Source organism: Phyllopteryx taeniolatus, chromosome 8, assembly GCF_024500385.1.
Source record: "Phyllopteryx taeniolatus isolate TA_2022b chromosome 8, UOR_Ptae_1.2, whole genome shotgun sequence".
Taxonomy (NCBI): Eukaryota; Metazoa; Chordata; class Actinopteri; order Syngnathiformes; family Syngnathidae; genus Phyllopteryx; species Phyllopteryx taeniolatus.
Genome location: NC_084509.1, coordinates 1,791,753 through 1,818,956, shown reverse-complemented (window position 1 = coordinate 1,818,956; position 27,204 = coordinate 1,791,753). Strand labels below are relative to the sequence as shown.

General features: G+C 44.1%; 1 protein-coding gene and 1 long non-coding RNA gene across 2 annotated transcripts in view; one reads left to right on the top strand and one right to left on the bottom strand.

The window, feature by feature from the left end:
- LOC133482571 (uncharacterized) overlaps positions 1-17,694 on the bottom strand; it is a 102,698-nt gene extending 85,004 nt beyond the window's left edge. Inside the window, exons 1-2 of the long non-coding RNA XR_009789837.1 lie at positions 17,554-17,694; positions 17,327-17,396 (exon numbers count right to left, since the gene is read on the bottom strand). This is a non-coding gene — a long non-coding RNA (uncharacterized LOC133482571). The remainder of the gene's footprint in view (positions 1-17,326; positions 17,397-17,553) is intronic.
- A 1,528-nt stretch (positions 17,695-19,222) lies between these two features.
- On the top strand, positions 19,223-22,979 carry zgc:114130 (uncharacterized protein LOC570332 homolog). Its single transcript, XM_061783000.1, has 2 exons — positions 19,223-19,550; positions 20,575-22,979. The coding sequence occupies exons 1-2, from the start codon at positions 19,515-19,517 to the stop codon at positions 21,757-21,759; spliced, it is 1,221 nt and encodes a 406-aa protein (XP_061638984.1). The 5' UTR covers positions 19,223-19,514; the 3' UTR covers positions 21,760-22,979.
- The last annotated feature ends 4,225 nt before the right edge of the window (positions 22,980-27,204 follow it).

The window sequence follows — 27,204 nt, the reverse complement described above, 5'->3', positions numbered from 1 at the left end:
GAGTCGAGGTCAGCAGCGCCCCATCCCCACTATACACAGTGTTGATGGTGCACTGCTTTCCTCTCCTGAGACGTCGGATGGTGGACCAGAATTTCCTCGAAGCCGTCCGGAAGTCTTTCTCCATGGCCTCACCGAACTCCTCCCATGCCCGGGTTTTTGCGTCAGCGACCACCAGAGCTGCATTCCGCTTGGCCAGCCAGTACCCATCAGCTGCCTCAGGAGTCCCACAGGCCAAAAAGGCCCGATAGGACTCCTTCTTCAGGTTGCCGCCACGACAGGCACCGACCACCTTACGGCCACAGCTCCGGTCGGCCGCCTCAGCAATGGAGGCGCGGAACATGGTCCACTCGGACTCGATGTCCCCCGCCTCTCCCGGAACATGAGCAAAGTTCTGTCGGAGGTGGGAGTTGAAACTCCTTCTGACAGGGGATTCTGCCAGACATTCCCAGCAGACCCTGACAATACGTTTGGGCCTGCCACGTCGGACCGGCATCTTCCCCCACCATCGGAGCCAACTCACCACCAGGTGGTGATCAGTTGACAGCTCCGCCCCTCTCTTCACCCGAGTGTCCAAGACATGCGGCCGCAAGTCCGATGACACGACCACAAAGTCGATCATCGAACTGCGACCTAGGGTGTCCTGGTGCCAAGTGCACGTGTGGACACCCTTATGCTTGAACATGGTGTTCGTTATGGACAATCCGTGACGAGCACAGAAGTCCAATAACAGAACACCGCTCGGGTTCTGATCGGGGGGGCCGTTCCTCCCAATCGCGCCCTTCCAGGTCTCACTGTCATTGCCCACGTGAGCATTGAAGCACCCCAACAGAACAATGGAGTCCCCAGCGGGAGCGCTCTCCAGCACCCCCTCCAACGACTCCAAAAAGGGTGGGTACTCTGAACTGCTGTTTGGTGCATAGGCACAAACAACAGTCAGGACCCGTCCCCCCACCCGAAGGTGGAGGGAGGCTTCCCTCTCGTCCACCGGGGTGAACCCCAACGTACAGGCGCCGAGCCGGAGGGGAATGAGTATACCCACACCTGCTCGGCACCTCTCACCATGGGCAACTCCAGAGTGGAAGAGAGTCCAACCCCTCTCGAGAGGACTGGTACCAGAGCCCAAGGTGTGTGTGGAGGCGAGTCCGACTATATCGAGTCGGAACTTCTCGACCTCACACACCAGCTCGGGCTCCTTCCCTGCCAGAGAGGTGGCATTCCACGTCCCTAGAGCCAGCTTCTGTAGCTGGGGATTGGATCGCCAAGGTCCCCGCCTTCGGCCACCGCCCAGCTCACACTGCACCCGACCCCTATGGCCCCTCCCACAGGTGGTGAGGCCATGGGAAGGGGGACCCACGTTACCCTTTCGGGCTGTGCCCGGCCGGGCCCCATGGGAGCAGGCCCGGCCACCAGGCGCTCGCCTTCGAGCCCCACCACCAGGCTCATTCGTACCTACGGGAAATTTAGAGTCTTCAATCAACCTACCCCGCATGTTTTTGGGATGTGGGAGGAAACCGGAGTACCCGGAGAAAACCCACCCATGTCATGGTCTGTGTTTTGGGTTTGGGTTGTGTTTAGTTTTGTTCCATGTTTTCCTGTGTTCCATGTTTGTCGTGTGCTCATTAGGTTGTTGTGTCCACCTGTTCTCGTCTATTTTGTGTCGACCAATCAGCTCTCTCCAGCCACTCGTGTCTTGTCCAGGTGTTCCTCGTTGTCTCGTCAATTTGTTTGTATTTAGTTCCCTGGTTTCTATCAGTTCTTGTCGGTTCATTGTCGTTGTCACATGTCTTGCCATGTCATAGTCGCCAGTTGTTTTTGTCATAGTCGCCAGTTGTTTTTGTCATAGTCGCCTGTTGTTTTATCATTGTGATTAAATATTATTATTTTGAGATTCCCGCACTCCTGCCTTGCCTCCCTGCTTCCCTGCAATTGGGTCCACCATGTTCTTGCCTTGCGTTCCTCGCCGTCGCCCTAACCATGTTCATGACAGAATGAACCGACCAGAACAGGACCCAGCGGGAAGAACATGGCGTCACCCTGGACGCCACCAAACTGCCTCCCACCGTCCTCAGCCTGCCATCCATACCTACCGTCCTCCAGTAAGCCCTATCATTCAGTCTTTTCTGTCCTTTTCCTCGGGTCCCCCCACTTGTCCTAGTTATTCACCATGCCCTACTATTGTACATCCACATGTTTCTTTAGATTCAGATTTTTCTGATTGTGAAGATGGCCCTGATTTAGTTAACCTCCTGTCGGATTCTGACTCTGACACAGATTTAGATTTTTCTGGTTCCTTCCCTAGTTTATCCCGTCCTCGTCAGTTTTTGTCACGTTTCCACGTTTCCAACCCCAGTGAGTCCAAATCCTTTCCCTCGGACCTTTTCTTGGGCACCCGTTTGGCCATCTACCCGGGACCGCCGCGTGGTGGCCAACGGAGGCGCCCAAGTAAAGGTCAAATTTTGCCCCCTCGTTTTTTCCCCCCTGTTCACAAATCACTTGATTTTTCACCTGTTCCCACACGTTGTTCAACGGATCCTATTAAGTCACGTCTAGTCAAACCTGCCCCCAAGCCATGTTCAGTACCAGCCATTTTTCCTAGTTCACCTTCCCGAGACCTTGTGCACTCTTCCACTCCCGTACCCTCTACTCCCACACCTCAATGGCGGCAGGCTGAGGAAGCGACTGCAGCTCCCGTTCCGGCTCCTCGGCAGCTGCGCCAGGCTCCCGCACCGGCGGCGCTCGTCCAGCGGCTGCCACCCGTCCTTGCTCCGGCGGCGCTCATCCAGCGGCCGCCACCCGTCCTTGCTCCGGCGGCGCTCGTCCAGCGGCCGCCACCCGTCCTTGCTCCGGCAGCGCTCGTCCAGCGGCCGCCACCCGTCCTTGCTCCAACGGCGCTCGTCCAGCGGCCGCCACCCGTCCTTGCTCCGGCGGCGCTCGTCCAGAGGCCGCCACCCGACCATGCTCCGGCGGCGCTCGTCCAGCGGCCGCCACCCGTCTTTGCTCCGGCGGCGCTCGTCCAGCGGCCGCCACCCGTCTTTGCTCCGGCGGCGCTCGTCCAGCGGCCGCCACCTGACCCTGCTCCGGCGGCGCTCGTCCAGCGGCCGCCACCCGTCTTTGCTCCGGCGGCGCTCGTCCAGCGGCCGCCACCTGACCTTGCTCCGGCGGCGCTCGTCCAGCGGCCGCCACCCGTCCTTGCTCCAACGGCGCTCGTCCAGCGGCCGCCACCCGTCCTTGCTCCGGCGGCGCTCGTCCAGCGGCCGCCACCCGTCCTTGCTCCAACGGCGCTCGTCCAGCGGCCGCCACCCGTCCTTGCTCCGGCGGCGCTCGTCCAGCGGCCGCCACCCGACCATGCTCCGGCGGCGCTCGTCCAGCGGCCGCCACCCGTCCTTGCTCCGGCGGTGCTCGTCCAGCGGCCGCCACCTGACCCTGCTCCGGCGGCGCTCGTCCAGCGGCCGCCACCCGTCCTTGCTCCGGCGGCGCTCGTCCAGCGGCCGCCACCTGACCCTGCTCCGGCGGCGCTCGTCCAGCGGCCGCCACCCGTCCTTGCTCCGGCGGCGCTCGTCCAGCGGCCGCCACCCGACCCTGCTCCGGCGGCGCTCGTCCAGCGGCCGCCACCCGACCCTGCTCCGGCGGCGCTCGTCCAGCGGCCGCCACCCGTCCTTGCTCCGGCGGCGCTCGTCCAGCGGCCGCCACCCGACCCTGCTCCGGCGGCGCGCGTCCAGCGGCCGCCACCCGACCCTGCTCCGGCGGCGCTCGTCCAGCGGCCGCCACCCGACCCTGCTCCGGCGGCGCTCGTCCAGCGGCCGCTACCCGTCCTTGCTCCGGCGGCGCTCGTCCAGCGGCCGCCACCCGTCCTTGCAACGGCGGCGCTCGTCCAGCGGCCGCCATCCGACCATGCTCCGGCGGCGCGCGTCCAGCGGCCGCCACCCGTCCATGTTCCGGCGGCGCGCGTCCAGCGGCCGCCACCCGTCCTTGCTCCGGCGGCGCTCGTCCAGCGGCCGCCACCCGACCACGCTCCGGCGGCGCTCGTCCAGCGGCCGCCACCCAACCCTATTGCCTGGCCCCTGCATTACCATTGGGTTCGGCACCGTGGCCGTCCGCCTGAATGGCCCTGTAAAGACCCTGGTGCTTGGCGTCCTGGACGACCTCCTGAACCGCTCAGCCAAGCACGTCACCTCGGGTGGCCTGGATGGCCACCAGACTGACCTGAGGGGTGGACTCTGTACCCTCCTCCAGGCCCCCTTCCGCCCACCCTGGGTTGATGACTTTTTGGTTGTTGTTTGGGGAACGTCTGGGATCCGTTCCTTTAGAGGGGGGGTACTGTCATGGTCTGTGTTTTGGGTTTGGGTTGTGTTTAGTTTTGTTCCATGTTTTCCTGTGTTCCATGTTTGTCGTGTGCTCATTAGGTTGTTGTGTCCACCTGTTCTCGTCTATTTTGTGTCGACCAATCAGCTCTCTCCAGCCACTCGTGTCTTGTCCAGGTGTTCCTCGTTGTCTCGTCAATTTGTTTGTATTTAGTTCCCTGGTTTCTATCAGTTCTTGTCGGTTCATTGTCGTTGTCACATGTCTTGCCATGTCATAGTCGCCAGTTGTTTTTGTCATAGTCGCCAGTTGTTTTTGTCATAGTCGCCTGTTGTTTTATCATTGTGATTAAATATTATTATTTTGAGATTCCCGCACTCCTGCCTTGCCTCCCTGCTTCCCTGCAATTGGGTCCACCATGTTCTTGCCTTGCGTTCCTCGCCGTCGCCCTAACCATGTTCATGACAACCCAAGCACAGGGAGAATATGCAAACTCCACTCAGGCGGGGCCGGACAATGGTCAAAGACCATAATTATTTTGCATGAGCTACACAATCACAGATCCACGATTGATCACCACCGGAATATACTGTAGGCAAAGGAGAGATCTTAAAATGAAGCGGTTGTGTTACAGGTTTGCACTCCTGAGTAGGGTCGTAGCCTTGCACTGGTGGACTTGCATTTTAACATCTATGAAGTGACACCCCATGATGTTTTTTTGACTGGATTTCATTGACTTGTTTAAACTTTAATTCAACTCCAGATCCCTCCTTAAACCTAAACCTGCCTTTTGAAATCAATTAGATTGAAAGATAAGAAAGTTGTATAGTTGTAACAGAACTGATCAATTTTATCTCTGGTCTGATCAGTTGCAATCAGGGTGTTGAGCAGCAGAAGAATGTCCCTTCAGGCTGTTTCACATCTGTTTGTGTTATTAAAGCAGATCTTTCACAATGGGCCCATACATGTTCACTGCACACTTCCTGTTCCCCCTCACACTCCGTGCATGCTTCTCCTTTTAGACTTCACGCTTCCTGTTTTTATGTACTTTTCGTAACTTGGTATGAAAATAAATTATCCCCGCGTTAGTACGTTTATTATGAACAGATGTGTGAGAACGCACATGGGAACACAGCGTTATGTGCTGACGCCAAAATACCTCATTCAGTACAAAATAAGGAGATATCATCTTATTACAAAATGTTTTAAATTAATTTTGAATTAGTCTGATCATGTGGCACTTCTACAGAGATCTTCTACAATGAAGGATTGGAGTTTTTAGTTGTTAAGTTACATTGTTCTCTAATAATTATACTATTATTAAATGTTTTCGAGCGTCTCATTCATTTGGTGTTTCCGGCCTTGATTAAATTTAGAGCTATAATTTACAAACGTGCTCTATGACTGTGCTGTTAATTTATGTTATGCACTACCATGTGGCCGAGCATTAATTTGCGGTATGAAATTATCCCAAAAAAACACATTTGTGGATGGGAAAATGAGCCAGTATCTCTTTCACAAACTTCACATACAGTACCTGGGAGTATAAGGTTAATATCATAGTTAACAACAAATTAAATGATACACACTTTTAAAAAATACCTCTGGTGGTTCAATTGAAGAGAATATTGTTAATTTCACTGACCAATTAAAGAATTTAGAAAGAAAAAGTTAAGCTTTTTGTTAGATTACTAAATAAAATGCATCATCATGACTATTGTATCTGAATGATGGGGACAATCCCTTGCTCAAGGGCACCTTGAATGTAGCTGGCAAGCAGGCAGAAATCTTGAGAAAGGGGCCCAAAACCTGAAATCTGGTCCCGGTACAAGTCGCACCCCACTCCGGAATGAGAATAAAGTTGTTGTTTTTTTTTTTTTTTATTCCAAATATGTAGTGATTCATTCAAATGTATTATTTCTTCTACTGTGATGTACAGTATGTTCTCATCCCAACAAATCCAGACTGCTGAGAGCATAGTAGCTCAGCTGCTTCCTTTCAGGCAGTGTTATTTTAGGTCCAATGCATCAGTTTTTACGCTAAAATCGGCAATGAGCTTGTGACAGCCGAGCCAACTCATGACACAGCACACACGTCTTAACCTGGAGCACAATAGACCCCTCTGTTACGGATCACTCACACATATGCACATAACACGCACAGCTATGTTTAAACAGGTGGACTGAAAATGGAGTGGTTAGAGGTCTGCATGTGTGTGTGTGTGCGTGTGCGTGTGCATGTGTGTTTTTGTGTGTGCGCAGTTAATAGGAGAAAAGGAATGACTATTGAGTACGTGTGTTCTTGGCAGTGTTCCCAGGAATACAAAGTGACACCAGCACAGTGCAGAGTACAGCAGAATTCCTTCTCATGAAAATAAGCATCATGGAAAAGCAGAGGACAGCCACATGAGCCAACTTGCAGGCTGTACCTTGTCATACTCAATGGAAGGAAGCAGATCAGTCAGAAAAAATAAATCGCATTAGTTTGCTTTTCAAACTTTACCTGATGTGAGAAGAAAATGCATTCATTGTTTGATCAAGAGTTTTAATTTACACCTCAGGATTGTTTTTTGTTTGCCCTCGGAGGGTGCATAGCCACCTTGGTGAAATGTTGGTGACTGGCTTGTGGGAACGCATAAGATGACATAAATTTTTTTACAACTCTAACTTACTGTAAGGACAAAGATAGTGATCAGTTAAGTAAAAGGTTCATAATGTCTCACTCTGTCCCACCCTTCACTAACAATGTTGAAATTGTTAAATTTCTGACCGACTTCTTTCAATCTGTCTCTAGAAAATGAGTTTGCGATACATTGATTTGTTTGAAACATTACAAAGGTTCTATGGAAAGTATGCTTATCAAAAGTCTCACCATTTCTAATCTGTTGTTTGATCAGTATTGTCTTTTTAAAGGTCATCAGTATGTTAAAGTTTACCTTCAAGACTGCAGTCTTGTTGGTCAAAGTAACTGAAAGTTAATTTTAAAAGATATATATATGTAACGCATTACAATTCAGAGACAGTGATATTGTAATACAAGCAAATCCTTTTAAATGACAGTATGTATAATGTTTTTTACATAATGTGTGTTCACAAATAAATGTCACATGACACACTGTTTACTCCAGTCCAAGTGTTGTATTTAGATCTTTGTTCATCAGTTATAGCTATCATGGCAGACGTTCTTTGGTCAATATAGTTTTTTTTTTTATTATTGTGTAGAGCACTTGTAATTTCAACACTGAGTTACTGTGTGAGGGGCGTGGCCTCCCTATAATCTTTGGACTTTAATTGCAGTTCCGCCATCTGGGTCATATTTCATGTGAAGTATTTTCAGGTTTCATGGTTTTTGCTGAAGGTAATTGCACTAAATTACACTGCACTGTACAGCTGTCCGCGGGATGTTGTGCTGCTCTTTGTGTGTATGTTAAATTACATAGAATCCCAGATTGAAAATTTACTTTATCAACCACTCGCCCTGCCTCTCAGTGAGATTTGTTAAACCCTGTGAGCAAATTCTCTCAGTAAGGGGGCTGTACGACTGGGTGTTCAGTGCTTTGCTAACGAGCACATCAGAAGGCCCAACAGCAGACCATGTGCATAATGTGCTTCTGCTGTTGCTTGAACCTGCATTCATCTTGGTGCCCTTGAGCTAAGACTGCCCAAGAACACAACAGTCATACTCTATAATAAATTGGGACAAACCTTCTAATTAATCAACTAATCAATCAGATGTGGGGTTGGAATTCTTTGTCACCCATCTCAATTATTTCAGCTCTATTGGACAACTCGATGCTTCCAACTTTGTGGGCACAGATTTGTTTTTGTTCCATCGTGACTCTGCCCCAGTGCACAAAGCACAGTCCATAAAGACATGGTTGAATGAGGTTGGTGTGAAATAATTTGATTGGAACCTGGCCTCAAGCCAATAAAACACCTTTGGGATGAATGAGACAGTGACCTCTGACCTCACAAATGTTCCTTTGGATAAAAAGGACAGAAAACTTGTAGAAAGTCTTCCCAGTTATAGCTGTATATCGCCATATCTGTTCTTGAGTTTTCACTTCCTGAAGGTGTTATGGACATGTGTCTCAATATTTTTTTTGTCCATATAGCGTAGCAGTAAAAGTGGTCTGGAAATGATGAACAGTGGCAAAGAAGTATTTTCTAAATTGCTACACTTCATATGGGAAGTGGTTTTGCAGCGTGAGCTAGGTTGTAGGTACTGACGAGTCAACTGTAAGAAAGAGGAAGCTGATGACGTGGGATAGTTGTTTGGCTTGGTGGTCAAACATTATGTTAACAGGCAAGGTAATATCGGTTTTTTTTTTTACTGTTCTTGTTTATTCTAGCACCTAGCAGCAAAATGAAGGGTCGTTATTGAGCATGCTCTTTTTAAAACACACACAAACACACACAGTCATCATTCACAACCATCTAATGTTTGCACTGCACCAGGAAAAAAGCATAACACAGAGAGAAACACAAACCAAAAGCAACTCCTGAATATGTAATTACATTTGTGCGTCTCTCCACAATAAGTAGCTGCATACACTCCCACACACAGGTGAATGAAAAGAAGCTGGAGGACAATTTAAGGTGGTAGGCCGATTAGGCTTTCATTGCTAACACGTACAAAGCTTGCAATCTAGTGGGAGTAAACTGGATTTTTGCAAACATGGTAAACATTCATTCCAGCAGAAAGTTCACTCACAAACCTCCTGGCACACTTCTCTGTGGATAAGGACAGGGTCAAGCACTGGTAAATATGTGTACAAAACTATGAATAACTACTCATGTGGACTACTTTTTTTAATTGTTAAACAGTGTTGTTGTGGTATCAAACTGAATGGGAAATACAAAACATGAATATCTAGCAGCCTTGACTGCTGTCTTTTACTAAGAAAACAAATACAAAAGTCAAATGTTTTATGGCCATTTTTTGTATGAGTACCAATTATTAGGGTACACACAATATAATGAAGTTGGTTTTTTTTTATTTTAGATTTTTATAATAGATTTAAAGTAAAACATTTTTCACAGTTCCAAAGTCTCTGGGATTCTTCCCTCAAAATACACAGAAAGACTTATAATACACTTAACATCCCCCATTGAAATGATTCTTTTTAGGGATGGTGTTCTTTTCTTCTTTTGCAAATGACCCACTGCTTCCGCCGCCCTCAGGGCAAAGCTAGGCGATGCAACGAGGCAAGTGGCTACTTGTTCTCAAACTGCCCATAGTCTGAAGAGAAAAGCGAGCCCCCATAAGGACAGACATTTTCACTTGTGGAGCCGACATGTCACCACCAAGCTGCCGAACTGCACTTGTCAATGGAGTCCATGTGGCACATCGCCAAACAAACCACCCGTCCTCCCCCCAAGTCGACAAGTTCGTTGAATATTCGAGATTGTGACGCTAATAATGCTGTTAGCTAATATTAATCTGTGCTAACACTGCTGCTCTACTTTGACATGACAGTAGACACAGTGTTATTTTAATTAACTATCATTTGGACAACTGGTTAGCACATCATTTGGACAACTGGTTAGCACATCTGCCTCACAATTCTGAGGACCCAGGTTTGAATCTGGCCTCACCTGTGAGGAGTTTGCATGTTCTCCCCATGCCTGCGTGGGTTTTCTCCGGGTATTCCGATTTCCTCACACATCCAAAAAACATGCATGGTAGGTTAATTGAAGACTCCATAGGTGCGAATGTGAGTGTGAATGGTTGCTTGTCTACGTGTGCCCTGCGATTGGCTGGTAACCAGTTCACGGTGTACACTGCCTATCGCCTAGAGTCAGCTCATAGGTGCCAGCACACCCGCAACCCTAGTGAGGATAAGCAGTACAGAAAATGGATGGATGCATGCGAGATCAAAATTCAGCAAAATTCAAAATGCCTCGCTCAGACACGTTTAGATTTACATGGTTCATTAAAGGTGCCATATTTTACCAAACCAACTTTTTCTAGTATTTGCGATGTAACATTGTCTCTATTGTGCCTCAGTAAACACATGAAATATTAATCAAAATTGTCCGCGCATTCCTTAGTTCCAGACGATTCTCTACTGAGAGGCCTGAAATCAGGTCATCTCCGCCTTCCTCTTCGCTCCCGAGCCAGCGCTGTCAACATAACAAGCATGTGTGCTCTCACAAGTGGGTCTTCTACACGAGGCAAGCAATCAGAGGAAAGGGGGCGGTTTTTGCCAAATATGGACAAATATGATACAAAACTGGGTCAAACAGAAGTAGCTGTCAAAGGGGCCTTTTCTGGACACTTGACAAAACCAACGAGTTTTTTTTTTAATGAAATTGACACTTCTATACTAAGTCCACGTTAGAGAGGCACTCTATTGAGGTCTAAATAGCCAAAATACAGGACCTTTAATAGCGCATTCCAATTCATCTAATGTTGCTGGACACTCACAGCCTTCTTTTGCATCATTAACGAAGAGACTACCATGGAAATGATTAAATTCCTTTATTCAGTGAGCACTTCCTATTACTTTCGCAACTTCCCACGTATCGAACACGTATTTTGTCGAAAAAAATATTTACAATACTCTTTTATGAAGAAAAGAAAAACATTGTGGTACCTAAACTGATTTGAACAAGTCAAATGCTCCTAATATGCCTACCTTATTTACTCTGCTCCTAGTTCTCCCCTGGAGTCAATGTTCTGTTTAATTGCAAAACAAAAGTCTGTTTTGATGGTGATTACAGGCAGTAAGTAATACTGGAGAATTGGACAAACATTTTGTTGTAGTTATATTTTTTAATAGTTCCTGAGCTGATTTTATGCCTGGTGGTTCCATAACCTGGTCATTCATTAAGTCGACAGAAACCTACAATGCTCTTTGAATGTTATTGAAACAAAGACAGTCTGTTTGTTTTGTTTGGTTTCAGGAGAATCTCCAGGAAAGATTGCTCCACAAGCTCATGTTATGTGGCTCACTTCCAAGGACAAATCGTGTGTAAGTTCTTTGAAAAACTTCCAACTCTGACTCCCTTGTCACAGCAGGCACTTTTTTAATGTGTTTTGCATTCATATGAACAGACATGAGTACACTAACGCAACCCATGGCAGCGGATTTAAATCAACGTTTCCACACAATCAACCGATTATGCGTATAGAAATGGGGCAACAGCTCCCCCTGTCATTCGTTTAAGACAAAAACCAAATTCACTCTTGGCCTGTTCTGATGCAAATCATGTCTCATTATGATTGTTTTCATCCAAGTAAATGTGTAAGACTTCATTTTGTAATTCAATTGCCAATCGCACGAATTATCTCGACACTGTTTTTTCATGTAACTTTTTATTTTTCCAATGATCAGTTTTCTTTATGAGACTGAAAGTCAAATTAAACCAACTGAATGTCTGTGTCATGATTTATATCAATATAATATATATATATATATATATATATATATAATTATTTGTTCTACGTCATGTTCCAGCAGAGGGCACTACAATACACTGCATATGGAGAGTGTATATCATTATTATTATCCATCCAGCCATTTTCTACACCGCTATTATTATTATCCATCCATCCATCCATTTTCCGAGCCGCTTCTCCTCACTAGGGTCGCAGGCGTGCTGGAGCCTATCCATTATTATTATTATTTTCTTTTCTTTTTTTTTTTTTTAGTGTGAGTGTGATTCTTATGAGTCTCCATATGTGCCCTGCGTTTGACTGGAGACCAATCCAGGGTCTAGTCAGCCTTTCATTCGAAATCAGCTAGGAAAGTTCTTCCTGCCCGTGACCCTTAACAGGATAACCCTTACAGAAAATGGATGGATGGATAGGATGTGAAAGCCCAAACACTACAACTAAACTACCTTTATTTGGTGAAATGTGACAGGTAGAGCGCCACGGTGAGAGACTGGGCAGCAGATCTGTCTCACAGTTCTGAGGACCGGGGTTCAAATCCCGGCCCTGCTTGTGTGGAGTTTGCATGTTCTCCCCATGCCTGCATGGGTTTTCACCGGGTAATCCGGTTTCTTCCCACACCCCCAAAACATGCATTGTAGGTTAATTGAGGACTCGAAATTGCCCATAGGTGTGAATGTGAGTGTGAATGGTTGTTTGTTTATATGTGCCCTGTGATTGGCTGGCAACATGTTCAGGGTGCACCCCACCTCTCGCCCAAAGATGGCTGGGATAGGCTCCAGCCTGCCCGCGACCCTAGTGAGGATAAGCGGTGCAGAAAATGGATGGATGTGACAGGTAGGTAAAACAAAAGCACATTGTTTGGGGCTAATTTGAAAAGCAAAGCATGAAGAACAGCCCTAAAGGCCATGCAGATAAAACTACAGAAAAACTATCTTTTACAGTACATTTGGCATTATTGTGCGTTTCACATGCATCTGTTGTGAGAGCCTGGAGGTTTGATGCTCATAACAACAAAGCAGACTGCTTCTTTACCTCTATCCACCAAACAAATGAGTGATTTAACACACAGACACACACACCTTCCAATCCAAAATGCTGCTTCCTTTTTCCATGCTCGTCTCCCTGTGGACATTTGTTATTGTTATCTTAGTTTGAAATTTCTTGTAACTTTTCCATTGCTCTCCTCCTCTGTCAACTTCTCGATCCGCAGGAGTGAATTCCAGTGAACAGCAGAGGAGGAGAAGGAGGGAATGATGTCAGAGGTTAAAGGATAGGTTGTGAACTTTGCCCTGTGAGTAAAACCCTGCCGTGCGGCATTTGTGGGTGTGCACGTAGGGTTTTGTGCGTGCCTGAACAAAAACAAGAGGGAGTCATATGCGTTGTGTTAATATACGTATTTGCCATGCTTCTAATGGGCGCACTGTGCATTTTTTAAAACTCTGAAAAGTTGTTAACACTCGGGGTAAGTTTTCGTGAGAAGGACAAGTAAAAAAAAAAAAAAAAAAAAAGATTTTAAAGCATTTAATGTACTGTACAGACAATAACAATGTCAAAATGGATCTCCAATCCAATGATGTAAAATGCATGGCAGGCCAATTGTTGGCAGATGCGCAAAAATATGGACCTAAGAGCTTTTCCTCCTATGTCTTAACTGAAAGAGTATTTTCAGTATTTTGGCATCAAATTAATGCATCTAAAATTAATTGTACAGTAAAGAATGTGTCTTTCTTGAAATACATTAGCAGTACAGTAGATATATTCTGCTTTAGAAGCCGTGTAAGCACAAGTAATACAGCACTGTTATGGTGTGCCATTAAGTAACATTACTTGCACATGCCCAGATTGAACACTTAAAATGTTTTCGACCATTTTCAGCGTCTAGATGGAGACGATTACGGTGCCATCTAAAAACGAAAGGCGATTTACACAAGAACATATTTGTACACTAATGCCATCTGCACATGAAACTTTTTTTAAAGTGCAAAGAAACAAAAACTCAGATTTTAATGACATCTCATTTAACCGTACCAAAAAAGCGAGACTTCATTTAAACATTAGAGCAATATAGGCAATATACTAGACTACCATACCGCTTTAGGTGCTGGGAATATTACAAATACTATAATTTAAAGGACAACGTATGCTAACTTCAATAGTTTGCATTTACGGGTATCAAAAAGTTTTCTCATGTTGATGATACACTTTTTAATGTGTTTTCAGTTCAAAATGGCTTCATATAAATACCCCCCTCAAACCTTCAAGGCTCTTTGAAAGCAGGAACACTCACACATTGGAGGTTCATTCTTGAAAGGAAGGGGGTTGGGGAAAGGGAAAGGGAAAGGAAAAGGAAAAAAGGAGCAGATGTTCTGCTGACCCCCCCACACACACACACAACGCATGCCCCCCAGATCTTCCCACCCCCTCCTTGTTATGTCATTGGTAATAGTAGCCTCTTATCTCAAGGAATCCTTTGTGGGCCTGTAGAGGAATGACTTTCCTTAAACACAATAGAATTGTTGGGCTGTGTGTGCAACTTAAGAAAGGGAAACATATCTGACTCAGTTATACATCAATTGGCAATGTTTTGTCATTTTTAATTTGTGTTCTCTCAATCCCCAAAGGAGCTCTTTCCTCCAGGGAATGTTGCAGTGGTTATTGGAAAAAAATAGGAATATTCCCTTCATCATTTTTGTAAACATGGTGTAAAAATGAGGCACCCTGCTGCCACAGTCTCGTCTACATCACAGTCGCGATGTCTCCTCTGATCCCTTCTCATCCCAAGCAGATGTTGAATCGGCAAGTGCCTCTCAAACGACCTGGTTAATCATTTCACCCTGGGAAAACAAGCCAGACAAAGCAGACAAATGTGTCCACTGACACATTTCTGTGCATTTACCTGATTCATCCAATATCTACTGCAAAATTCTTAATGATGCTTCCCGTGAATTGTAATCCTCTCGTTCATGATTTCTCTACTAAACTCTCCATTCCACAACTCTCTCCCCACAACCCATTCCTCCAAACAAGCCCACTTTCCTCCCATTCACCCGTCTGTGTTAAGTCCACTCTAGGAGTGTGTATAGGGGTAGCATGGTGGATGGTGGGCCATTAGTTTGTTATTTGGTTCTGCAGCTCATTGAGCTCATTGTGAACCAAAGGTACTCTCGCCCAGCTGGACTCAACAAGTAGCAAAAACTCCCTTTCAGGATTTCTCCTGCTTTGTCCCCCTCCCCGTCTTCTTTCAGATCCCTCCGATACACAGTAATCCCCAAATAACCCAAAGAGATTTGTTTATAGAATTAAACTCAACTCGCCAACCCAATAGCTTGTTTGCAGATAGCGTTTGTTTACCTTACCACAACAGCAGAGGGGCCTGCTTGCCTCAAGGTACTCCATGTTGTTGACTTCTTGTTAATTGCTTGTTAACAGTGCTGGTCTTAATCTGAGGCTAAATGCAGAGAAAATGTCTTTAGACTCTGTATTAATTACAGCAGTGTGTTGTTGCCTAACATAATTAGGCGTTGTTCACACTTGGCACACATGCCACTATGGTCGGACCTCTGAAGGTGTGAGCACATCCAAATGACGCATGCTCACTAGAATCTAATCTCTCAAGCCAAATTTGGAGGGTATGCTGCACATTTTTACACATACAGAATCCAGACAGTATATGAAATAGAGCTGCAATCACAAAGTCTAAGTGTTCACTGCAAACTATAACAACTATAATAACAGTGTGGTCTCATTGATTTCTCCATGTATGGATGAAAACACAATCATATCGTTGCTTCATCTTGGACATTATTGATCCTTTAACATTTTGAGAGAATCATTACATTCTTCCAGTGTAATATAATGTTTTAAACAAGAGTCCATATCTACTCGCATAACAACTTTGAAAGAGTAACTGGAGAACAAGCTTAATTTTCAGACCCAATTTACACCTGGTTTCCTGGCTGGTCAGACTGCCTAGGTTGAACATTATACAATTCAATAATCACAATTGTGTGTGTGTGTGCGTGTAGTACGCTATTAATCTTTCGGTCTCTCGCTCTCTCTCTCTCTCTCTCCCTCACACACACACGCATACACACACACACCTACACGCACACACTTAATGGAGACCATTCTACTTGACCAAAATAAACTCTTTGTCTTCACTGAACTTTTTGAAGCTTCGATCCTGTTTCAGTGTGCTTAGACTTTCTGGGATTGGGGATATACTAAACAAAACGAGTAAATAACGTGCAAAATTTGAAATGCTTAACATGAAGATGCGGTCCATGAATGGAACACATTGTTTTGTCATTGATGGTCTGGTTTTGGTTTAAATGAGGAATTGGGATCTTTCAGGTCAAAGTAAAACCTGTGTTTGGGATATTGTTTTGCTTTTGTTTATTTTTGTTTTGACATCCATGACGCATGCTGGTGAGTATGTGACAAGAGTCTTGCAGGCCAAGTCAACTCAGATATTGTCATGGGGACTCAGGGCTCTTCTCTGCAGTGGAATTTCTCACACATCTACATTTACCTTTGAAATCACAGACCTCGCTCCTCCCTGTCTGTGTCATAGGGATAGACTGTCTCCAAGCCGTCCCATCAATCCATATGTTTCTGTCTCTCTGTTATCTTTGGGCTTTGCGCTTTGGGCTCTTTGCATTTTCAAGCAGTTTAAATGCACATCTGTTTCCATGCATCCTCTCTCGAAACATCTCATTACTGCTCACTTGAAGAAAAGTCATTATATGAATGAATGTATTCAAGTTTCAAACATAAAATTAAACATATGTTGCTTTGCAAATTTATCAGAGCATCTGTAATTAAGAGATCACCCAGCATTGTGAAGTGGTATAATGTGGAAAGTTAATTTGAAAATCAATGGATAACAATATTAATGATATTTTAGCATTAAAATATTATCTTGGATAAAATACAGTACAAATACAATTCATACAGTACTGTTTCATTGCTGAAACATTTTTTTTAAAAAAGGTAATTACCAATGCTAGTGTTTTAAAGCTTTGCAATAGCCTGAGCTGTGATGTAAAAATCTGTATCTCATTGCTGTCTGTAATCAATTGTCAGATTGTCAGAAAATTCTAACCAGCTGTCAATAAAATGAGTGACCATGAGCTCCAAATTGCATATTGGACAGCTAAACCTACATGTGGTGTGGTTTCTGGCTGGTGAGACATTAATATTTGTCAGATTCACAAATTTGTGAGCCAAGCAGACTGGCGTATTTGCCATTAAATTGGCATTTAAAATCTATATACACGCACAGTATTTATCGGCATTCTTTTTACATACATACATACATACAGTAATAATGTGGCCCTGAAGAACATTATTTCCAGCGGTTTAGAGAGAGCTTATTAACCATTGCAATTTCTTTCTTATTTAAAATGCTACTCATGAAATTACTAAGTGTTGTGCAACAAAAGGCCTAATTAAGTCAGGCCTATACTTAAATATTACATCCATATTTTATTATAGTGTTCAAATATTTTAAATGCACATCTTTCAACATGTAAGAAAATATTAAAGTCTTAATTTTAATTTTGCATTATTGGTTTTATAGTCTGATCTCATTTCAGGTCAAATATAAAACATTTTATTGTCTTACCTTTATCACTGCTACTTTACTTCATGTAGAAGTCCTCATTTTCTTCCTTGAGGTTCAAAAGTCTCTCCGTCTAAATAGAGAATATTCCCAGCTCAGAAAGTCTTTATTGATCAGTCCTACCGGATCCAAATAAAAGTTTTGAGTCTTTTTAACGGAAGAATGGTCCTACTACATACTGTACACTGTTATAGCTGGCACAGTGAGCGAACGCTGGAGTAACTTTTTACCTTTGGTAAAGCCTATCTTAAATCCTTTTCGCCCAAAAAGATGAGAAGCTGTCCGGGAGTCTTGCATTTATTCCCCACCCTTTGTGAGCTACACAGTCCGATGAGATCAGCCTTTAGTCTTACAAAGGCAAAGGACATAGACTAGCTAGCTGTCTACATAGAAGTAGAACACCACTCGTACTCTCATACGCCCCCTTCAGTGTGGCTACCACAGCCGACGAGGCTGCCTACCAGTCTGGAGGCAGAATCCTGTCTGCCTCCCCTTGTGCTTAATCTGTGGTTTTATGCAATCAGCAAAACTAAATATGTAACATACAAGTATTAAAAACATCAGCCTGACTGTGGAAAATCAAAATGCATATTACGTCTGAAAACATTATACTGGACGTGCTCCCATGGCTAAACTAGATAATGACAGGTGCCACGGTGGACAACTGGTTAGCGTATCTACCTCACAATTCTGAGGTTGTGGGTTCAAATCTGGGCTGTGGCCTTCTGTGTGGAGTTTGCATGCTAATTCTCCCCGTGCCTGTGTGTTATTTCACCAGGTATGCCTTTCCTCCCACACCACAAAAATATGCATGGTACCTGCGATTGTCTGGTGATCAGTTCAGCATGTACCCAGATTTGCACCCAAAGTCAGCTGGGATAGGCTCCAGCACACCTGCAACTCTAGTGAGGGTAAGCGGTACAGAGAATGGATGGATAGCTAATGATCAAACCAAAAAAAACATTTATATGCTTGTTTATTTTTTTAAGATTAGACGGAGAATGTTTGAACGTCATAAAATTGTGTTTTTCGTTCTTGTGGTCGACGTCAAACAATTATACATAAGGTCATGAATAGGGAATATTTTGTTTATTTGAATCTGTTGCTGCAGCACGGTGGATGAGAGGTTAGAGCGTCAGCCTCACAGTTATGAGGTCCGGGGTTCAATCCCCGGCCCCGCCTGTGTGGAGTTTGCATGTTCTCCCCGTGCCTGCGTGGGTTTTCTCCGGGCACTCCGGTTTCCTCCCAAATCCCAAAAACATGCATGAATTGGAGACTAAAATTGCCCGTAGGTGTGAATGTGAGTGCGAATGGTTGTTTGTTTGTGTTTGCCCTGAGATTGGCTCGCAACCAGTTCAGGGTGTACCCCGCCTCCTGCCCGATGATAGCTGGGATAGGCTCCAGCACGCCCGCGACCCTACTGAGGAGAAGCGGCTCAGAAAATGGATGGATGGATGGATGAACCTGTTGCCGTCGTCATTCATGCTCCTTGGTTCACTTTCCTCAAAGTTGGTGTGGCCCTATTTGTTTTTCTAGGAAGCTAATATCTAACTCAGTTAAGATCTAAATAATGTTTCCTTTAACTCCCTCTCTCTGTATGTCATTTTTAAGTTGTGTCATCTGTGGATGTTGAAAAAGTGGCAAGCCTATTTTCACCAAGTCACTAGTAGAAAGTAGACATCTGTTTGCAATTGTTGGTAGTAAAATAAAATACAGATAACCTGTACAATCTACCTGAAAACAGACAACTGAAAAACCGACTTAAGTACGGTAGTTACTTCCCACCATTGCCTGCATGTAGTTAATCAAAACAAACTTCTTTTTTTTTTTCCCCGACCCAAGCGTGTTTACTAGAGAGAGTGATGCATGCTGGGTGTTTCGCTTCCCCGTTTGACGTGTGCCGTTAGTTTCAGCGCTCCACTCTCATATACAGCCAGGAAGGAAGGTGCCAGTCTATTCAAATAAGTTCACTTGAAGTTGTAGAGCAAGCAACTTTTGGGGCTTGGCTGAGTGGCGGATGAGCGGCGTGGGAGTGGCCTGCAGCGGCCGTGTCCGGTTTTAAACCCACACGTGGTCGGCGTCTTGAGCTCACTTACCAGAAACTTCTGTCCCGAGCGACTCATGCCACATATCGGGCCGCGTCTATCGCTGCGGGAGCGGACAGGAGCACACTGAGAGCTCAGCAAGCGCCATGCTGTCTTACCACCTCGACGAGATGATGTGCAAGGTAAAACGAAAACAAAACAACTCCCGACGGGGCGGGGGGGAAACTTGTGCACAAGATGGCCATATTGGCCAAGGCACCGTGTTAGCGCGCAACAACTTTGCTAACGTTGTACGTCTGTCGGCGTGTTCGGGGTGAAACTTTTCCTTGTCAATTTGTAGCCTTCTGTGGCGAGAGTTTGACTATTGCATGGCGTCAAAGTTAGCCTGTGCATGAAGCTAACGGGTCCTGGTTGGTTGCTTCATAACGCTTGTCGTATGCTGAATTCAAATGAACGTTACTTTGGACCGGTGTGCAACATCTTAAACGTATTTAAATTAACGTCCGTGTCAAAACTATTCATTTGAGAACGTGCAGTCAAATTTAAGATGCTAAAGAGTTGATCACGTGGGTAAAGGGAATTTTATAGCAGTGATTTCCCATCCAGCGTGCCCTGAGAGTTCATCAGTTATCCAATTTTTTTAAAATATTGGAATAAAAGGGATTTATTTCCCTCAAATAACGTGTAATTGTTAAGTTATCTTTGCGAGTGATGCATAGTGACAGGGAGAACTTCTGCTAGATGATTAAAAGGTAACTAATTGACCTGTGTATCCACTTTTTTTGTGACTTGTTGGGTGGCGTCACATGAGATTTTCTTCTAATGTAAAATGCGCCTTGTCTTTGCTCAGTAAAAGTTGGGAAACACTGCCAAAGGAGTTTTCTAATGTGATGGGTGACAATTAGTTGTTTACTATTGATTCTCTTGCATGTATTCACACACAAAAATCCACATCCCTACCACTTTTGACTGAGATGATAAATAATTTGTCAATTTATTTAATCTCTGTGCTTTAAAACAAAAATGTGATGTTGGTGTTTGTATGAGAAGTTTGCTAGTCAGCTGATTATGTACAAATCCCTTCAGGGGGAAGAAAATGAGCACAAAGTACACTTTCAATGAAGTAAACATCAACTGGTATATGGTAGCTGGTTTTGTTTTCTAGAGTGACACTGGGCTAATTTAGCTTCTTTTCCCTTTTTGCAGCAATTACTGAGTCCTGACCTAAGGGAGCAGCATAGTCCACTGTCATCCCTCAGTTTAGCAATGAAGACACCAGGCCACATTGGACGTAGCTGCAACACATCCTTGTCTCTCGACACCAGGCCTCCAGACAATATCTATCTGTCCTCAACTATTTGGGGCCAGTGGCCAGAAAGCCACCAGGCTTCCCTTCCTCCCAATTCCAGCCAGTGGCGTAAGCAACGCTTCCAGTCTCAGCGGTCAGTCAGCATGGTGGAGACCTGCAGTGCCGCAGCAGCAAGTCTAGGCTGGCCTGATTCAGACATGAAGGACTGCCAAGAAGGCATCCACCCCACCATGCTGAACCCCAGCGTGTCCGTGGCCACTTCTGCCGCTTCCTCCACCTCAACCCGCTACAAGACAGAGCTGTGTCGTTCCTTCACAGAGAATGGTATGTGCAAGTATGGTGGGAAGTGCCAGTTTGCCCATGGGCCTGAGGAGCTGCGGGATCTCAGCAGGCATCCAAAGTACAAAACTGAACCGTGCCGCACCTTCCACACCATCGGCTTTTGTCCCTACGGGACCCGCTGCCACTTTGTCCACAACAACGAGGAGGAAAGAAATCACTTGCCATGCTCCACTTCCTCCTCTCTAAGCTTTGCACCATTGTCTCTTCCCTCCACACGCTCCCACAAAGTTCCTCTCATCAGACAGAGCGTCAGCTTTGCGGGATTTCCCTCCGCTCCCCAGCAAACCCTTCCTCCTCATCCTCCCTCTGCCTCTTTCTCACGAGCGGCATCTGCCTCTCCTCCATGTGCTGATATCACCAATCTCCTCTCTAACGTCTTCTTGGATATGGACTCTACTCCCTTTGAGGCCTCCCCTGCCCCCCAGTACCAACCCCCCGCTGCTGCAGATCCACGCTCTACCTTCCTGCCCTCCCCAGACTCTGGCTGTTCCCCTTCTGGTCTGTCTCCGTCTGCGTCTCCATCCCTGAGGCAGAGCCCTGGCGCCTCTGCGTTCTTTTCACAGTCGCTCGGCACTAGATCCCTGTCCTATGCCTCTCTTTCGGATCAGGACCAGGATGGGAGCAGCTCTGCGAGCTCGCTTAGTGGATTGGAGTCCTGCGGCGGCATCAATGACGGAAAACGCCTCGCCGTTTTCAGTCAGCTCTCAGTTCCTGAAGACACTGCTGGGATCTGCCTTTAGGCTCGACCACAATACACACACATTTTAACACGGGGGCCCACACATACCCAAATTCTCCCCTGACTTCCATATAAATGTTTTATTAAGTGCCATTTTCCAGAAAGGTCTTCCTAAGGACTACAAAAACATTGCAAAAAGATAGATGATGCTGAAGTGCTAGGAGTCTCACTGAGATTAATGTGCATGTGTCGAAGCCAAAGACCTTACATTTTGTTGTTAAATGGTTGAGTATGGCGGAATCGGGACCACCATGTGGCCTAATGTTTAAGAAGCACTGTACTGTATTGTTTTATAAGCTGCTCTTTCCGCCTAATTGTGCAGTCTGAGGTCATGGTGCGGTCACTGGCCTCAGATCAGAGGCCTTAAAGCTTGTTGTTGTGTTTTTAAACAACTTGAAAGTACCTGTAGTGTTGCAGGTCATGTTGAACGCTTTGCTAGTTTGTCCTAGAAAGGTGTTATGAGGGAGTCTTTTTTTGGGGTGGGGGTCCTTAAGTCAAAAGTGTTGCTCCTCTGTGTAGTTTATTAATGATAAAAAAAAGTGTAAATTTCAATTACATTAAAAATTAATTCCTAAATCATATGATACCTCAATGTTGGATTACGTATTCTGTTTGTTGACAGTGGTAAACAACAGGAATAGAGCATTGAGTTAACCAGGCGGAAAGGCACAACTTTCTTTTAACTAGATGCCTTCAAGTTAGATAGTTTCCGTTAGGACAAAAAAGCGGGAGATGCAATACTTTTGGCTTGAAATATTGATCAGGAACATTCCCAGATTTTTTTTTTTTTTTTTTTTTTTTTTTTGGGTCTGGCGCACTGTTGTTTGATGAGCACATCCATCATCTTGTTTTCTCTCATCCAGTGTTAATTCTTGCTATTCTGGCTTCATGTGTTGTAAAGAGTGTGTAGCGTTGTTTGCTCGACTTGAGCTACATCTGGCGCGCTGTGGCCGTATTAAACTTAAGCTAAACCTTTTAGAAATGTTACCAGCTTCTTTGTGTGTTAAATGTAGTTAGATGACCACATCTTGTTGCGCTATTTAAAAGGGCCTTTTCATCAACATGTTTTGAGGCCTGTTTAGGGTTGTAGGTGATATTCTTTAGTAAATTAAGTAGTTTAATTTATTTTAACCTATTTATAGAGGACTTTGAGTTGTTAATGCTTGTATCAAGTTTAATATATTTTTCATTTTTTGTTCTTGAAATAAAGTTGTTTTACAAAAAAAAACCTCCCACTGACCTCATTTTAAAGTAAACAACAACAAAAAATAGTCAGCTACAATTCGCTGGCAACCTTTCCCCAGGGTCAGTCAATCAAATTTGACAATTTATGATGGATCTATCAGTAATTATGACAGATGGTCAGTGTTCATTGACACTGTCAGAGATGTATTAAGACCACAGTATTGGCCAAAACTGTCATCTTTCTTCGTTTTCAATGAGAATAACTTTCCCACTCAGATTGAGTGGTATTCAAAAGAAAGCTAAAATTACAAATAAGATGACCTTCATAGTAGAATATAATTGTTTTGTTTCTGTACATATACGGTGTCAAACTCAAAGCCCGGGGTGGCCCACGTAAGCAAATCATGTGCGTCAACTTCCGTGATTCTTGCTAAAATCTGAACCAAATTTCAAATTGTCCTATGTAATGAATAATTTTGATATTGCATTTTTACAAATTTTTACAGTAACTTGAATTATAGCTAAAGAACCTATTAGCCTTGATTTCTGAAGTCAAAGCTAGTCCATCAATTTGTTATATGTAATAATATGACGAGGTGCTTCAACATTTCTATGGATTCATAGTCATAACCCTGTAAGGGAAACTGTAACTACAAAGTGTCCTGTGACAAAAATGAGTTTGACACCCCTGGTACAGTATCATTCACAACTACAAGATGCCAAGTGGGATACGATATGGTCTGAGTGCATTTTGAGTGATTCTATCACTTGAGTCTAGGTGACATCTCTGTTCACATGCAGAAAGTTTTGCAAAAATGAATAGAAGAAATGAGCACTCCCCAAGGCCTGCTGGAGCCTGTGTGACAGCAGCATGCTGCCATGGAGATCTCATGCGGAGATAAGAAGTCTTTTGTTTGAGAGTTTAATCTTACCAAGCTTGGTCTCCCACCCATTTCCTTTCTCTCTTCACTCGCCACCAAGACAGTCCAACCCCCACCCCTTTGGTCTTCCCTTTCTTTATTCCACTCCTTCAGTAATGTCCCTCTCGCATTTGTAGCCTTACTAGTTTATAGGGCTATTGGGAGCTATTGGCTTCATTAGCACTACAGTGCTCCTTGAATTATTATCTATTATTGCACTGTATCCCGATGGGCGATTCTCTTTCCACTAGGTTGTATTTTTATGCCTTGCATTCCAAAGAGCATGCACAAAGGTCCACTCCACACACATGCACAACTGGGCTGTGTGCAGGCAAGGGAGAAGTGAGAAATGTGGGGGTTAGGGGGTACTTGGTGACTTGTTCAATGCGCCCTTCGTTGATCAGTTCAACACAGACTGTAAAATAAGCATGGAATATAAAAGTTACATTTTTAAGAAGATCTTATGGTTGTTAACTATGACTATGGAGTAAAAATGTTCTAAAAAAAAAAGAATAAATTCAGATAGACCAATAGCAGAAGATTGATAGCATGCCACTATAAATGACTTTCATCCACACTCATTCAAGCGTTATTATCTTGTCACTTTTAACACGAGGGGCTGTCTGGGAGTTATTAGTGGCTGTAAAGGGGTTAAAGGCATGCATTTGTGTGTGTGCTGTATTGTATCTGATAGACATTCTCCCACACTCCTGCCCTGTGGGGCATAGGAAAGGCAGGCAGATGGCCGCATTCATGTCCACCACGGGTCAACATATGGCCCATAGAGACAAAGTTTGTGCTTGTGTGTGAGAGAGCAAGAGATTCATTCTCAGTATGCATGAGTGAAGGAGGAGAACGACAAGGCTAAGGCAGAAAGAAGTAATCTCAGGAGTAATGATAAAAAAAAGAGAGTAAGAAGCTACGGCCTAATATAAAAAGATAAAAGTGAGTGGCATCCATATGTACACATATCATTCATGGAAAAGACAGACATAAAACAATACCAGGCTCCTGGGACTTTAAATCTTCCCTTTATTCAATTTACTAAGACATTTGATCAACCAAGACATGTTGGACTAAGTATGTAGAATCATCTTGCACAAAAGATGATAAACATATTAGCACATTTACTGAATTTGAGCAATTAAGGGAAACATTTCAATAAGAACTCATTTTTTATGCTTTCACTGTTTATTTGCAACTAGATTCTTATATTAAGGCCACTCAAAAACTTGTATTGTGCAAGGTCAGGACACTGGTCGAGCCCTGATTTTTTACAATTTTTTTCTTCCAACCAAAATAATGGAAATATAAATCTGTATCAGGGTCTGACGTGTCATACAAGCATTAAAAAAAAGTATTTCGCTACAATGGAGCTACATTAACACTACAAAGTAAAAAAAAAAGCTCACCCTTAGTGAAAGTGGGAGGGTTGCTGTGAGTGAGTTGATTTGATGAATCACGTTTTACAATTCTTAACCATCAGTAAGTGTGTGTAAAGAAAAACAGGTTAACTGGAGTATATTAAAACAAAGATTCACCATCAATTTGACACTGACAAACAGGCTACGTGCGCCTGAGATATGAGTCTCTTCACATTAAAAATGAAACATCTGTTCATTTTATGCTTTGCAAATCTTATGGTTGCGTGAGTCATATTCTACTGAGCAGCCAGGACAACTAGAGATGCATATACTGTACTACTTTCCTATACAGTATTGCAATAAGTTTTATAGTTCAATAGTCACGTCACATTTTTTCTGTTTGCCATCACTGTTACTCGTCACAATAAGAAAAAAAAAAGAAAAAGACTGAAAGCGGGAAACACATGAATGGAACGAATCTTTTCGATGATGTTCACTGAACTAAAGTCTTGCAACCTTTCCTGAGGTCTGGACTCGGGAGCGATGTCAAGCACAATGACAAGTTGGCTGCTGATTTTCTTTGACTTGAGAAGCATATTTTTCTTCAAATTGTGGTAGGATTCCAAAGTGTATAACTTCCAGGGCAATTGACTCAATAGAGGTACTGACCATGTTAGCCAATAAAGCTAAAAAAAAATGGGGAGCAGATACATTCTACTTTTCCTGTTTTCAGCCTCCCCTCTTAATTCACACCATCCTTGGTCTCTTCTTGTCATGCTTACTCCCTACCCCCAACCCCTCCCATCTCTCATAAACTACTCCTTTTTTACATTTCATTTCCATCAAGCCTCCTGGAGAGGCTTCTAATTCTCTCCATCCCAGTTTCCCTTCACTCCCTTCCTCCACCCGATTTCTGCAACTCCAGCCCCTGCCTCCTCCTCGCTGGCTCACTCTCTAATCCTGCCTGCAGACTTGTTTTATTTTCAGAGGATTTGTGTTTTCAACTTTTCAGTGGGTCGCAGCACATGCATATTCTGATGTGTTTCAATCAAATACAGTTTACTTCATGTGTGGATTGCTGTTGCATTGTTCATATGACAAAGAGTGACTTAACTTTATGATTATTCAGCTCACTGGATAATCTTGTTTCAAAGGCTTTAACCCTGTTTTTGCACAATTACAAGCAGAATGAAAACAGGTAATTAGCAACCAAAGTGAGAATTCAACACTTCCACCGATGTCATATATGACGTTTAATATTACAAATAATTAAACAGTTGGAGATACTATTCATTTTTCTCTGAAATCTAACTACAACAATTGCCTTTTTAATAAAGTGGGGGATTTCAGTTGTCTGGATTGACTACACTATTACAGAATTTAAGATTTAGGATATGCAGTCCATTCACAGGAGCAGAAATAGTAATACAACATTTATGGTACGAAGGAAAAATGAAGTAATGGTTGTATACATTGTAACATAATGTTAAAGGATTTGGATTTGTAAAAGGCTCATGGAAGCAAGAAGTTGCTTTCAGTGTACAAGTAATATAAACAGTCTGTTGTATGAGTTTTTGAAAGTGCTGAAAGGACAGGCTAAGAGTACATAAACATTATGGCTTTTGTGCCTGGATACAATTGAAATTACAATTAAACTATGAATGATTATAGTCACGAACTATTTTGCCATTATCCAAATGTTTGAGAACAGACCAAATGATTGAGGAGTAAAAATCAAGGTAGAGATTTGTGAGAGAAAAGCAGATCCGAGCTGGATCTAGATTCTAGACGGCCATTGCAGTGTAAGCGCTTACAACAGAACAACAGCGCTGTGTGTCCCTCTAGTGGCTCAAGCTACAGCATCCACAAGAGGTGTGGACAAGACTCAAAATTTTGACTTACTAAAATGTTTGTCTTTTATTTTAAAAAATACAAGAGATTCAGTCAATATTACAAATTGCATCCAGTGTTTGTAGT